Source organism: Sciurus carolinensis, chromosome 7, assembly GCF_902686445.1.
Source record: "Sciurus carolinensis chromosome 7, mSciCar1.2, whole genome shotgun sequence".
NCBI lineage: Eukaryota > Metazoa > Chordata > Mammalia > Rodentia > Sciuridae > Sciurus > Sciurus carolinensis.
In genome coordinates, this window is record NC_062219.1 from 88,092,104 (window position 1) to 88,108,775 (window position 16,672).

At 33.8% G+C, this 16,672-nt stretch overlaps 1 protein-coding gene across 1 annotated transcript in view; it reads right to left on the reverse strand.

The window, feature by feature from the left end:
* Positions 1-803: 803 nt before the first annotated feature.
* The window catches only part of Rims1 (regulating synaptic membrane exocytosis 1), a 449,118-nt gene continuing 433,249 nt past the window's right edge, over positions 804-16,672 (reverse strand). The window contains 5 exon segments of the mRNA XM_047559146.1: positions 804-2,503; positions 4,310-4,449; positions 5,064-5,165; positions 12,284-12,396; positions 14,543-14,681. Coding sequence (XP_047415102.1) covers positions 2,285-2,503; positions 4,310-4,449; positions 5,064-5,165; positions 12,284-12,396; positions 14,543-14,681 — 713 coding nt within the window. The 3' untranslated portion in view covers positions 804-2,284.

A 16,672-nucleotide genomic window follows, 5' to 3' on the forward strand; every position in this document is an offset into this window, starting at 1 on the left:
AAACTTGTATGTGATGCAAAGTACCTTTTGGGCCATAAGATTAAGACATAGATAGTGCAGTGACAAGTCAAATGCTCGCAGCAGACAACACATCCCAGCCTCCCCTTCCCATGGTCTGGCTCCCATTTTGCACCATAGAACCCACAATGGAAACCTGGCAAAACATAGAACACAGATGGCTACTGACTGACATGAAAAGTAAATTTTATTAAACATGTTTACATACATGAGTTGGAAGTTCATTTAAAAGCACAGGGGAGTGTTAAGACAAGTGGTCAAAATAGAAAGATACTATCCAATTATTATCATTTGATTGTTGGCCACTAAGACAGAACGGAATCTAGTAGAAGTGCACCAATGCTTCAGCTCCTCCTGCTCAGTCTGTTGAGCAGTGGTCAATCTGTGCCCTGTGGAATGATGGGCAGATAATTCTGGCATGTGTAAATAATAATAAATAATTCACTTGGTGCAGGCAGTATGTCTATGGATTAAAACCTAGTGTGTACACAGTGTCTACATGTGTTACAGCCCCACAGTAGGAATCTACACCAAAATATTTATTAGAAGGAATTTGGTCCGTACTACATCACGTTTTCCAGAGGGTAAAAAATAAAGTCCATCTATAGACATTTCACCCCAGACCCACAGATTGAGTCTGGCTAAAACCTGCAAAATGTCTATAACAAAAATGGATGGCTTAGATTTCTTGGTTATTTTAGTATAGTAATTAACGAGCAAACTGTACAAGTACATGCAACATACAAGCTGGCCTATGTGGAACTAACATACATTATTAAATAACCTTTTGTTTCTTTTCTTTTTTTTTTTCTTTTTCTTTTTTTTTTTTTTTACAAAACACGCATGCAGCTTTGAACAGTTCCAAGTCATGCTGCTCTATTTGTGTAATCACAAAATTGAATGACTCATAAAAGGAGGGAGAACATATCTATGCACCTGCAGAGTCTGCAGTTTGTAGCACATATACAGAATGTCACAAAGGAAAGTCAAGGCCAAGAAAAACTCAAATGAAGGAAATGCAAATTGAAGTTTGACTTTGTTTTATTTTCTCCCAAAAAAGTAAGATACTTTGCATTAAAAAATCAAGCTTTGTGCTTGCATCGACCTCAAAGAAATGTAAACTAAAATTCAATAAAAACATTAGTTTAGTGCAGAATATTTCAACTGGAATTTCCAGTGGCATATTGAACAGCTCATACCGTGCTCCTTCCAGGGTAGATGAAGGTGTCTACACTGAGGCATGGCTGAGAAGCCTGGGTGTAGCTGACAGTGTCTTAGGCTCAAGTCTATTCCTAGTCACCTTTCTGGGAAGTCAAAAGTATGCTTTGTACACATAAGCATATTTTCTTTTGATATCAGGAAGAAAAAGGCATTACAAGGAGTATTTTCAAAGTACAATTATGTGATAAGTTTTAGTCCCCAGCATTAGCTGCAGATTGACTTAAAAGTTTTCCATGCAAAACAATGGAAAATGCAAATTAATTTTCTGGAATGCAAACAGATATGTTCCTCATTTAAAAATTAATTCTGTGATTATTTATTCTGGAAGATAACTTTTTCTTTTGGGTTTCCACACATAAGACTTTGAAGAATTATAAAATTAAGGTCAATGAAACACTTAATTGGCCTCATCTCATCTATCTCTTGAAAACTTTGGGGAGATGCTACAGAGACTGCTTCAGCCCTTTTTTTGGATACTTTTGGAAAAAGAAAGGAAGGGTCTCTGTTAGCATCACAGAGCCTATTAGGATATAGTCAAAAAACTAGTGGAAATAATAAAAACAGTGAGGACAAAGCAAAATGAAAACTCAAGAAACCCAACACCAACAAACAACACACAAATAACCAAAACATACAAAAGAACAAAAACCTTCTTAAACACCAGGGAAATAACACTGCATGTGGTCTGTGTAGAAATGTGTAAAATACAAATTTTCACAGAGTGAGAGTTTCCAGTTTATTCAATTTGGTGTGTGTGCATGTGCGTGTGTGTTTGTGAACTTGAAATTTCCTCTTTTTCTGTTTGTTAGAAGCATCAGTGACTCTCACTAGCACGTTGATTCTCACTGTAATTTGATAGATTGCCTTGTTCTGTCATATGAAGCCATGTTTGAAACAACGATTGGGACATATTACTGAAAAACTACTACAAGCAAAACACAAGTTGATTGTCTGTCTCCAACAATGCTTTTGATCATGAAATATCTGGTTCAGATTATTATCCTGAAAGGTAGAGTTTTATTGGAATGACTCTGGTATGAGTTCACTATGATCGAATGCAGGGAGGCCCAGTTGAACTTTCCAGAGATGATTGGGAAGCCCGGCGGGTTAGAGGAGTGACTGTGGGATCCACCAGTGATGAAGGTGGGAACAATTTGTACCATCCGATGACCATGCTGGAGAGATCGAGTTCTTCCAACAAGATTTGAGCCACACCCATGAAACATTTATGGTCCATTCTGCCATAGTCTCCCCAGACAATCACCTGTAGAGACAGAGAAATGCAACATAACCATAACTTGAACTTCTTTCTCTTTCACATGGTTGATGGGTTCAACACATCTATTCTGTAAATATGGGCCAGTTAGTGAAGGAGAGGAAAGATTTAACACCAAGGAGGAGGCAAGGATAAGAAGAATTACTAATGTTACAGTGCTCAGAAACAGTTTGCAATAATTTCAAACTTGAAAGAATGTGAGTATTATTACCCTAGTCAGTGAGGGGTGTTATCTAATATAAGCTGTGCTAAACAAATAAAGATGTCTATTAAAATCAGCATACTACAGTGACACAGCCACATCAATTTTATAGCAGCCTAATTCACAATAGCTGAATTATGGAACCAACCTAGGTGCACTTCAACAGATGAGTGGATAAAGAAAATGTGGTATATATACACAATGGAATGTTACTCAGCTATAAAGAAGAATGAAATTATGGCATTTTCTGGTAAATGGATGAAACTGGAGAATATCATGCTAAGTGAAATAACCCAAAAAACTGAAGGCTGAATGTTTTCTCCAATATGCAGATGCTAATTCACAATAAGGGAGAGAGTAGGGAAGAATAGAAGTACTTTGGATTAGAGGGGAATGAAGGGAAAGGAGGGGAATGGGAATAGGAAAGGTAGTAGAATGAATTGGACATTACTGTCCTATGTGCCTATACGATTACTGATCAATGTAATTCTACATCACGTACAACCAAAGAATAAGAAATTATGCTCCATGTAGGTATAATATGTCAAAATACATTTTAACTAATAAGAACAAATATATATTAAAACAAGTAAATTCAATATCTTTCTTGTTAAGTACTATATAATAAGCAATGTAAAGGGCTATATAGAGTTCTAAAAAATAAAATTTTGAACCTTGGCAGGTAAAACAAACAATTTAATTCAAGGTGCCAGCAAGTGCATGTACCATGGGTATGCAAAAATAATGACATTATTTACTTCACTTTTTTATATTATAGACTTGGTAGTAAAGGGGTAGGTTGAAAAATGACTGTGAGCTGGTGGTACCTTTTGAGGACTAGCCTGACGATTTTGATTTGATAGGGTGGTTAACAGCAGTCAGCTCATTGACAGTTATCACAGTCTGGGCCCCTCCCATTGGTGTTGGATGAGCTTTCCATCACATGTAATGCTCAGGCTCTATGTTCCAATCCTTCAGTCATCCATCAAGTTTCTCTACTCAATGTATTCACCTGCTTTCAGGGCAGGGCTGGTGAATCTTGCTCTTCAACTTACTAACTTTTTTGAATTAATCTCTGTGTTCCTCAGACATAGTCTTTTAAATGATAATAATATTTATTGTACATGTAGTTACAAACTTTAAAAAGAGGTAATGGTATATGAGTACCTAGCAAATACATCTGGGGTTCACTAAGGTACCTGTATGATTCTATTTTCTTCTTTCTTCTTCTTCTTTATAGCTCATGCCTGATACACAGTAATGGCTAACCATTATCTATCTATCTATCTATCTATCTATCTATCTATCTATCTATCTATCAAAAGGGGAGGGATGAGGCAGGGCAAAGGTAGAAGGAGAGGATCAAGAAGAGGGAGAGAGAAAATAAAAATTTTGTTTTCCACTTGATCCATAGATATTGTTAATACTATGTATTTTTGTATTGAAAATCAACTACTTGTGGTTATTTTTCCTATGCAAGGTTATACAATACTACCTTTACTGAATTTTATTCTCCTCATGTTTGGCCATGCCTTCAATATTTATATGGTTAACATAAATATTAAAATGTAAAAGACCAAATTATTACTGACCTGAAGAACTTTACCCTGTGGACTTTCATCAAAAACCAGGGACTGCTGATACAAAGGATCAAGTGTTTTCCGTGCAATTCTTGTCTTCTTCTTGGCTATACAGGCTCCATTTTCCAAAAGATAAACTTTCACATATGGTGCTAAAAAAGGCATATTAACAAAAAGAATTCACTTTTTTAATTAGAAAATACCTCATGAGAGAATTAGAGATGCTTATTGAATGTTGCCCATCAACTCTTTAGATCACTTTAAATATCCATTGCTCTACAAAGTCTACTTCTAAAAACCTACCTATTACCACGACCGTCATTTTCCTCATTTTAAACCAGTGTCAACAAAGTTATCTTAAAGATTTTTGATATTCTTTGTTTATGGCGGGCATTACAATGCAGGTTTATGTCTTAGAGCTCACTGTTCATGATTAGAACTAAATCCTTTTTTCTTTTTTGCCTTTGCAAATGTATGAAAAGAAAATAATTGCTATGACTTAAGAAACAGCTGTAAATAAGCTTTTAAAAAATACAACAATACTCTTCCTAATACCTTCTAACAGAATAACCATGCAAAGAAAACTCAGGTCCACTTTTATGCAATCAGAGATCACAGAAAAGCTGCCTTTTTACTCAGCTGGATGATGCACAAGAAAGCATATCAAACTCAAATGCAGCACACATCTCAGGGTTCTGCCTAATATGCAGGGGACCGTACTTTCATGCCTTCCCTGTACTTATTAATGAGCAGGAGTTTCCCTCACCAGGTGTAGATTTGGAGCCAGGTTTTTGCGTCAGACTTCGTGCTCTAATAACTTCAACTTCTAATTGGCCCTTTTTATCCTCCATTCCAATTTGTATATCACCTGCAAGTGGGGCAAAGAAAAATGTCTCAGCTTCTTTGCAGTTATGAGCAGTTAAAACACAGAGGTCCCTAACAAACTCCAACTATCTTTATGATCTTGATAAGAAACTAATATTTAGGATGGCCTGCCATAACCCATTGTTCTTTCCTGGTTTTCAAATCAAATTTTGATGTTTCTCTGTTACTAATCCATTTTAAAAGATTCACAAATTAATGGGAAAAAAATCATTAACTATAACCCTGAAGTATGCACATGATTCTTGTACTTTAATGAGATCTTTGCTTTATGTCATCCATTGCTTATTGATGAAAAATCTAATTATTTGTTTTTCCATTATTTATAGAAAACTTCTATTAATATTTTGGTGAATATCCTAGTAATTTCATGAATACTTTTTTCTATCTATCTTTCCATCTACACATCATCATCTACGTATCATACATTGTCATTTTATTGACGAAAAGGCCACTGTGAATAGATGTGTCTTTACCTATTTAAACAACTCCCTGTTGATGAAAATATGGGTTATTTATATTGTTATGATTATAAAAGCACTCCGATGAACAGTTTTAGAGGAATTCTTGTACACTTGGTCAGTTATTTTTTGGACATTAAGTTCCCATATTTTAAATGTGTGTATCTATGGACTCTCATAAATTCACGTACAACAGCAACCATCCTTTAGATAGCTGTAACTATTCTTTAGAAAGGCTGTACCAGTTTTCCTTGCTACCAGAAATATCTGTCTTCCTATTTCCCATGCTCATATTGGTCTGAGGAATATATCTAATTTTTGTCAATCTGATGGTTTAAAATTTATATTAATTTGCATTTCTTTGATTATTAGGGAGGTAGAGGCTTATGTATAGTATGATAAGAAATTAGGTTAGCAATCAGCAGGAGTGGGAGATAGGTCCCTCATTTTTATTTCTTTGGTATGTTTGTTCCAGAATTTTCATGTATCCTGCATTCATACGTTTTAGAACTCATCTGTGAAATCATTTGGACCTATCCCCAGCTGATATGTAACCTAGCCCCATTACATATTAATGCTTATACTTCTAGGTTTTTCCTACCTTCTGTTTCCTCTTAAATTACTTTTGATGGTTTATATTTTTAGAATAATCATAGATCCCAAATTTCCAAAGTTTAGACATTTGTGTAAGCAGTATCATCTAGCCACTTTCTTTCTTCACTTAATTTTTCTTAGACAACCATCCAAGTTGATGTATACAGATCTAGATCTTTCCTTTCAGTATCTATATGATAACCTGTTGTGTGACTATTCCATATTTTTTTTGACTAATCTTCAGTTAGTGGTCTTCCCCTCCCCCCATTGGGGCCATTATAAAAAAGTGCTCCAAAGACAGTTATGAGGATATATAATTATAAGTGGAACCGACTGGTTATAGCGCATATACACATTTTCATTTTTACTAAATATTGGCATGTTATTCTAACTGGGACTAAATAGTTTTTAACTTTAACAATGGTATTTGAGGATGTGTATTTCTAAAAGCATTTGTCTTTATACTGAAATATTTCATTTTTTTGGTCCAATCTGATGTGTATACATATGCACAAATACATGTTTGTAGAAACTATCAGACTAAGTAAGCTTCATTCTATTCATAGTTTACTGAGATTTTTTAAAAAATATTTTTTAGTTGTAGATGGACACAATACCTTTATTTTATTTATTTTTATGTGGTGCGGAGGATCAAACCCAGTGCCTTGTGAGCTACAATTCCAGTCCTGAAATTTTTAAATCAAAAATGAATACTGAGGGGACTGGGGAGATAGCTCAACTGGTAGAGTGCCTGCCTCGCAATCACAAGGTCCTGAGTTCGATCCCCAGTACCGCAAAAAAAAAAAAAAAAAGAATACTGAATTTTAGCAAACATTTCTTCTGTATGTATTAAGATAGTCATTTTTAGTCTTCAATTATATTAGTGTGGCAAATTATATTAGTTTTTCAAATATTAAACCAGCTATGTGTTTGTGGAAAAAAATATAATTTGGTTGTGATATTATCATTTTTAATATTGCTGGACTTTTTTGCATATGGTTTATAGGGACTTTGGAAAGTATGACTGATGTTTATTTCAGTTTAGAAAATTTCTCAGTCATTATTTATTTATTTTTGGTACTGGTGATTGAACCCAGGGGCACTTAGCCACTGAGCATTATCACCAGCCCTTTTTATATTTTTATTTTGAGACAAGGTCTTGCTAAGTTGCTTAAAACCTCTCTAAGTTGCTGAGGCTGGCTTTGAACTTGGAATCCTCCTGCCTCAGCCTTCTGAGCCCCTGGGATTACTGTGTACTTGACTGCACCTGACCTCAGACATTACATTTTTCATTGTGTATTCTGCATTATATTCTCCTCCATTGTTCTGGAACATTAATTGCACATATGTTAAACCTCTCCTTACTTTCCATTCTTAACTTCTTATTTATATTTTCCATCCATCTATAGCTGTGATTAATTCTAGATACCTTCTTATGGCTTATTCTCTAGTTAATCAATTATCTCCCCAGCTCTGCATAAACTACTGGGAACTCAAGTATTCAGTTCTTAAGTTTAGTTATGTTTTTCAAGTCTAGAATTGTCATTGTGTTCTTTTTAGTGGTTTTTATTTTCTGGAGTAAATCTCAATCTTTTTTTTTGAAGCTCCTTGAAACATAGAATTATTTTTATTCTGAATATTTAACTCTAATCTCTGGAATCACTTTGAGTTTGTTTCTAGTGTATGCTGTTTCTGCATTTAAAATTATTTTGGTTTTCCTTTCTTGTGTGCCTGGTATTTGTGCTTGATGTGTGTTAAGTTGTTTTTAGAAAAAAAAAAAAAAAGCTGTTACTTAGGATGTTGTCTTTTATCAGAAATGATTTATTTTTGTTTTGCAAGGTGTCTGCAGTCTTGGATCACTTTAATGAATATCAAGGACTAAGGTGATTAGAGCCCTAGCTCCTACAGAGTCCCACCTACTTTCAATTTGCACATATTTTCAGGGTAGAGAGAACTTTTAGCTCCTAATGGAGAGCAAGACAGATCAATAGGCTAACTCAAATTTCTTGCCTAAGTTTTATAAATAAAAAGATACACAGCTCAGTTTCTCAGGTCCTCTGCAAGGCAACAGAAAACAGCAAATCCCTCCAGTAGAAGAGAAGCTGTAGACATAAGGCTCACCCTTACCCAAGGCATCTGCATTCCCCAGGAGCCAGGCATTGAAGCAAACATGTAGATATTCTAGGTATTTTCAGTAGGAGGTTTGGCATGAATTACCTACTTCACCATTGGTGTAGCCACATTCTCTGTATCATTTTTGTTAACCTTTACATTATTTATTTCCAGACATTATGTCTGGTGAACATATAGCTATTTTTTTTTTTGTTTCTTCAATATCATTGATCCATTTATGTTTGAGAAAATCCTATTTCATGTATTGTGATTAATTTTAGAAGTAAATTTATTTTGTATTTTTGTTTTAAATTGACCTATTTTTGTTCCTTTCCTTTTGTCTACTATCATATAAGCATATTCATTTATTTATGTCTATCCTTTTACTAGCATAGAATTTAAATATTTTATTTCTATTATTTTAGAGGCTCTTATTAAATATTTAACATACAGATTCCCATTTTTACATTTATACCAAAATCTAAAACCAGTTTTTCTACTTACTCCCCAAAAAGACAAGACTCTTCAAGAACTCTCATATAGAATTCGACCAGCATCTTCATTTTATTTTGTTTTATATTGCTTTCTCCTGGGTGTTTTTTAAAACATACACTGAAAACCTTATTTTATTTAGTTTATATAATAATTATTAATTCATTTTATTAATGGGTCGTTTCATTCGTTCTTTTCATCTTTGCTTCTTCATTCTTTTTAGTTTATTTTTCTTTATGAAGTACATCTTTCAGTAAAGAGCAGTAAACTTTGAGTCTGCACGTGAATGTATATGCCTCTAGTTCATCTTTATTCCTGAATAAAAGCTGGTAGTTCTTTTCTTAAGCATTTTGAGAATTGGTTCTTTTTAAGGCTTTTTATTTATTAATTTATTTATTTTGCATTGCTGAGAAATTAAAGCTGTTGATTTACTTCATTTATTGGTGAAACAATCTTCCTTATCATCCTCATGACTCTTCTTCATGACTTGGGATGAGGTCCTGAAATAATAAGTGCAAGGTCCTTGTTTGTTTTCTAATATTCTTCATTTCAGCACTCAGTAGGTTCTTTCAATCTCTCAGATTTCATATTTTTCTTAACTCATTCTGCCACCATTATGTTTTTTCTAAAAAGTATCTCTATTCTCTCTTTGGGATCCTATTAGCGTAAGTTTCAATTTGTTAGTTTATTCTTCCTACATCTTGAATTCTCCTCTATTGTTTAAAAATAAACAATTTGAACAGGCTGAACTTGTGATGATTTTTCTACGGTCCTCCTTGCATTTCACTAATTCTATCTTTAGCTACATTCAGTAAACCCATTTAATTCATGAACCAAGCGATAAATATTAGTCGTTAGTTTTCATTCTCCAATTCATTTTATTCAAACTATATGCTCGTTTTTAACAATCTCTTTTTATTTATTTATTTATTTTTGTGTGTGGTTTACACATGAAGCTTTATCTCTGAAAATGACATTATAATTATTTCGAAGGTATTTTTAGTTGGCTTGACCAGCTTCTCAGGTGTGAATTCTATTTGCCAGATCAGTTGATCAACTTCATTGTTCCAGACTTTCTCATTAGCTTCATAATTCTTTTAGATCCTAGCTCTTAGAGGTCTCTCTCTTTTTTTTTTTTTCATTTAAACTTTTTCAAGGTTTTATTAATCACATGCACAGAGTATACAGGGTCAAAGAACTGTAAAAGGTCTATTATTCGTATAAACAACAGACAACTATTCCCTCTCAACTTCTGGCCTTCTAAAAGTCACTGCTCAAAATTTTCAATATTTTTATCTGATTTTTTTTTTTACTTTTTGGCATTTTCCTGTTTCTAAACACCATATTTATAAAGTGTTTTTCTTTTTTTAGTTTTAAATATTACTGAACTCCCATTTTCATCTCTTTCAACTGCCTTCCTTCTCACACCATATACCTGACAATTTCTGTCATTTGCGTTCTCCCAATATTTAACATTTATATTATTATGATTATGTAACCTTATTTATAGCTGTATGAACTAGAACACTATGATTACTTATTTCTTGTGAAGATCTTCCTTTTTCCCTCACTTAATAAGTGTCTTTTTATAAAGCATTTGCTTACATTTTTATCACTACTTCAAACCCTTATTCTCTCCTAGTTGTTTGTCTTCCATAAAAGCAAAAACATTAAGTATCCTATAGATTTTGCCTTATAAAACCTGACATGCTACAATTTGTACAGATTGTATTAAAACCTTCTTCTGCTGTTATCTTTAGATCTTTAGGCTCTGTCATGCTGGGTATCTCATAATTATCTCCTTTCTGTGAGGAAGAATTTACTTTCTGGATCTTGTCTTCCTCTTTTTTGACTCCCAATTTAAAAAATTTACATAGTTCATTTTGTTAAAATAAATCCTCCAGTAGATTTCTGATCAGTGCTGGATATAAGGAAAATAACTTGAGAACTTGCTTGTCCAAAGATGTATTATTCTATCCTCAAACTTATTTGATAATTTGACTGGATCTTACGTTCTAGCTGGAAATCAGTTGTTAGTCAGAATCTTGAAGATTAGTAATGCTTAATAGTCATCTGGTTTAAGGTATTACTGAAGAGTCCAGTAAGAATCTGGTGTTTTGGTAGATTTGTATAGCATTAAGTTTTCTCTTAGGAAACTTGCTGGATTTTCTGTTAATTGCCAGTGTTGTAAAATTTCATGATGAAATATGTCTTTTGGTTAATTTATTTTCATCTAGTTTGCTGGGTACTCCATGGGTCCTATCAAGCTAGAATCTCATGTCATCCAGGGAAATATCTGTTGTACATGTTACATACAATTTTTGCCATTTATCATCTTTTTTTTGAAAAGCTTACTTTAGAGTATACTATGTTAGTATAGGTTGAATGACCTTATCCAAAATGCTTGGAACCAGAAGTGCTTCAGATTTCATATATATTCAGATTTTGAAATATTTCATAATATTTGCATAAATAATAAATATATTCATTTATATTCAAGTATACCTTATATATGTAGCCTGAAGGTACTTTTATACAATATTTTTACTTTGCTTGTGTACTGACTGAAATTATAGATATGGGATGTTCAACCTGCAGATGTTTTCTTTCCTTTTATTTATGTTTTGAAACCTAAATATTTTAACTGAGAAAAAAACAAAATCTAAAAATATACACACTAGGCCACAATTATTTACAAACATATACATTTCCCAACTTTTCTATTTGAAGCAGCAATTCTCAAACCACAATTGTCTAGTACCATCTTCTGTGGCATGTATGCATCCTCCTTGCAACCAAAGGTAATTAATTATCTCTGAGTACGTGAACCTAAAATTTGTATTTGGACTACTTAAAACCACTGTGGTGGTGCTGAGACCACCACACAAAAGGAATGAGCACAATACCACTGTCTGTTGTTTAGTATAAACACCACCTTTTCAATTTTTCCAACTTTCTAACTTCAATTTGATCCTTTGGAAGTTGTTGTCCACTCCAAGATGAATTATTTCCCAATAATCTTTGTCCATTCTCCTTTTTTAAAATTTACAATGGAGTCTAAAATATCATACGTTTTTTTTACAAGTTGTGAAGTAGCAAGGCAATTTCTGTAATTACTTTTCACTCAGTTAAATAATTATGCCAACATCCTTTTCTGAGCATTTCATCTCTTTTTCTGCATGCTGTGAAATGGCATCTTTATCCTACATTTGGTTCTATTGTAGAATCTGTCTTGATAGAGTTTTATGGTAATTCAAAGATTTATGGCTCATTTTATTTATTTTTCCTAATTTCTCAAATAAGAAAAATGCACTAGAAATTAGAATAGTCAAGTGTAACCAAGAACACTCTAAAGTATTGTTCCTAATTTGTATTACTATTACACTATTTTATATGATTGTGACAATCATGAAACTCAGCTTTACTGTAGGAAAATGATCCTTACCCATTGCAGGGGTGGCAAGGGTTTGGCGGCCAACAAGCTGGGCTGGTCCCAGTCCATCAAGAAAATCGCTGAACTGACTGTCAGCTCCTAGTCGCACTCCAGGAAATATTAAACTATTAGCAAAAGGACAAAAACAAAAACAAAAACAAAAACAAAGATGTTAGATCTCCCACATTTTTTTTTTTTTTCTTTCTGATCTGTGGTGCTGGGATCAACTCAGGAACTTGTGTATGCTAAGCAATGGATCTACCAGATTGTCTTTATTAGTTTCCATGTGACTAATTTTGGGATCACGAAACATAAACACTACTTAGACAATCTATTTATTTGCAGACTATTTTCACTGTCTGTAAAAAAAGGTCTAAAGTCTCAATTTAAGATCTGATTCAGGATTTTTTTTTTTTTCTTTTGGGTACTGGGGAATGAAACCAGGAGTTACATCCCCAGCCCTTTTTATTTTTTCTTTTGAGACATGGTCTCACTAAGTTGCTTAGGGCCAAAAAAAATTGTGGCCTCCTGAGCTGCTGGGATTATAGGCTTGAGTTACCACACCTGGCAGGAGAATTTTTAATATATTAGGTGAACACTTCTAAAACCATATCCACATTTCTACATAAATGTATTATTGGTGTATAAGATGCAAATTTTAATATTATCAACCTTACATAGCTAATTGCTCATGAACATTAAGTAACATGAATGCTAAAATTTAAAACAGTGGTTTTATATTATAGCACAGTACAAGTCCTTATTTACAAATAAAATATTTATTCTTTGAATGAATTAGTTGTTCAAATTATCTGAGGGTTTTATTTAGTACAGATGAAAATTAGTTGGCTAAAAGATTTCTATTTCTTACCACTGACTGAAAGTTGTAAACCACTACAAGAGTGGTGATTGTGTTCTTTTTGTTTACTAATGCATCTCTCTCTGAGGAACAAGAACCATGCTTATTACATAGCTGGTTTCAATAAGTACTTTTTGAAGTAACATTTCTTTATGGCATAACTTTCTTTTCTCTTTGTGCTTTTACACATTACTTCCCTACAACCAAAAGAATTGGACAGTACACAGAATATTATCCCATTCAGAGGCTAAGAAATCTTTGAGAGTTTAAGTGGCTTACACATGGTGATATAAATTTTCTTTCTTATCTTTTGTATCAGAAAACAATGTCTCTAGTCTTTCATTTGCACACTGCATTATACAACATTATTAAACTGGTATTTTTTAAGCAAGTTTATCTCAATAACTTTCATATTTGTTGATTTTTGTTCTTAGCTACACCTGAAGCATGCATATCAATCATTTGATCAAATAAACAGGGGTCAACTAGTTTCAAAAATGGGAAAGAGTATTATAAACATTAACTTGCATAATTTTATTTTATTATATAAGCAATATACAAAGTTTCCAGCAAAAGAAAATAAATTTTTAATAGTAGATTGGGTACAAGTGATTCCAATAGTAATGAATGAATAATTATGAAAAATTTGTACAGGGTGAACCTCCAGGTAACCCACTGAAGCATAATAATTATTTAATTGCGAGATGTACTACTACCCAAATAATAGTTTTTTTAACCAGAAAAATTCTTAAGCCTAGGAAAATGCAGGTTTTGTGTATGATCCATATAAAATGGTTAAAAACTACATAAACAAACCCAAATTACATTTTTTCATAATTAACTAATTTCAGAACTAAAACTTCAACCAGAAAAATAATGAGGTAGATAGATCCTGAAGTATATTCCCCCAAGGACAAACATTGAGTTAAGGATGTTTTAAAATCAAGAAACTGTAAGTTGCTTACAACAACGCAGGGCCCAAAATAATTTGGAGAAACCTAGGAAAATCACAAATCAGTTCCGTACTATTGAATTTTAATTTAGATTTTGGTGACAGGGCTATACTATGAGTTTTCCTTGAGAAAGAATCCATTAAATGTAGCATTTCTATACCATAGGATCAGTGAAAGATTAGTCTAGCAAATGTTAGCTTTACTAGATGATGTAAATCGGCTTATTTATAGTAACTCAGTTTTTTTTTTTTTTTTTTTTTTTTGGTGCCTTTGATAGGTTTGAGTAACGAGGGGCAGAGGTGTGATCCTGGTGCTTGAAAGAGGTCAGGCTGGTGTAAAATGGATGGCCAAACTCAGGTTACATAAAGCAGCAGCACAGTAACCCTAGGGGCCTTTGCTGTTTTGCTGATCGACACACAGTGGGTAGTCCCAAGGCCACTGGATTGCTGACTCACTTACTTTCCCTCCGAGCTGTAACTGTTGATGCTTCCATCAGTGGACTCACGACTGGGCTGTCTCACCATCTTCCTCATTTCTGCTGCCATTCCTGTTTCTGTGCTTCTCTGAATGGTACTTTTTAACTTCTTGTGGCCCGACTCTGACAGGAGAGAGTAAAAAAAATCCCTAAGTTCTATTTAGATAGTTTTTCCCCTGAATTCATGAGGTTCTAAAAGCACCAGAGTGAATTTTCTTTATGATTAAATGTTTAAGCAGGAAAGTAGTAGTGTCAATAATAATTTGCTGAATTAAATCTTTTTATTAAATTGTGCTTTGGCTAAGGTACAGCAGAAGGTGGACCATGGCTATAGTTCCAGAGAGGACCCTAATTTCAATGAAACAAAATGAACTTGCTGTATTATTGCTTCTGACAAATACAGTGAAAATTCAGATTTATCTCTAAACAGTTAGGTGGAAAGATAATATTGAACAAATTATTGGGTTTCTCCTAGTCTGAAACTCTCCAAACATGTGAGAATAGACCTAAAGAAATGGGTCATGTCCTTTAAAGAGAAGAGATACTTCCAAGTATGAAGAATAACAGTTTGGTACCATGAGGTATTAGAAATCCTCAAAAAGTGAAGCAGTAGTAATTTCTTTGATGACTTTCACAACACTTTAACATACACTAGGTGCATATGCAAATAGGTAACCTAATTAGCTACAACAGGTTTCATCCTAATTCTAAGGCAACACAGCTATCTCATGGCCTTTTGGTGTAGCTGCATGACTTCTGACTGGCAGTTTTGGGGTGTGATTCTCTATTTGCACTCTGAATTATGCTGGTTGATCATTTTAACTTCAGTTCTTGATGCAATCTTTAGGTTCAGAGCAATTTCCTCAAGCCCCTATTCATAGCATGGAGATGAAACTAAAACTTTTTGATTATACATATAAGCAGTACCAATAGTTCAGACAAACTGTGACACTATTTTCCATCTAAACATTCTACAAGCATTTCAGGTTTACTTTCTGTTTTCTGTATCATTCAATAATCATGAATAACATGAAAATGCTCTATAAATGTTAACTACAAACATACAAATATAAATGTCTTTCCCCACAAATCCTCTGTAAAGTAGGTGCTTAAGTATACTCTTAAGATATGCCATGTGAAAGGTAGCATTTCTTCCTGATTTTTGGTCAGTGAAATCCTTTTGTAAATTGTCTAGTCAAATATATAATAGACTCCGTACTGATGCTTATATATTCTTTTAGTGGGCTTATTAAGTTTTTACTGCTTCATTGTTCTTAACCTTATTGTTGCCATTTTTGTTTCCAAAACCAGTATGTGTATCAAGTATTCAAATATTACAGAAATAGAAAATGTTGAAAATTGCTTATAATTTCATTCCTCTAAAAGAAGATGATGCTTAATAATTTAGAAGCTATTTTTTTCTATGTCCATGCTTGCTTTTCACTTTGCTTCTGTGATCAGTACTCTTATTTTTTGTCTCTTCTCACTGGGTTGCTCCATTTCAGTCTCTTATGTTAGAACTTCTTCCTCTAGAAGACTTTCAGATAGGAGGACTGAGCATTTAGACATTTGCAACTTTTTTTACACTTGCTTCCTAAGTGATCCCCGCAAAAGCTTTCAGGCCTCCTAAATATGTATCTACAGTCCTACCCTTTCTCCTAAATGCCAGTCATTAATCTGACTGCTTATTACCTCCATTTAGTGGTCTAACAGATATTCCAACATTAACACAAAGTGGGACTTTTCCCCACCTCCATCACCAACTATTCCCTCAGCAAATGGCACCTCCACTCATTTATTCTCGCCAAATCCCTATGATCATCCCCAATTTCTCTTTGTAACACAACCTAGGTCCAATCCATCAGCTAATCCTCATGCTTTTATATTCAAACACATCACAAATCTGACACCCTTCCTCCTCTCCACTGCTCCAGTTCCACTTCTAACCATTCTCGTCACTCAGACGACTGCAAAACTGACCACACAGCCTCAGGGCTTGCATTCCATTCTTTTCTTCCTCAGAACATTCTCCACAAAACAGTTACTGTGATTCAAAAGCTGTAAATCTTAACATGTCACTTCTTTGCTCAAGATCTTATAATGGCTCATCATCA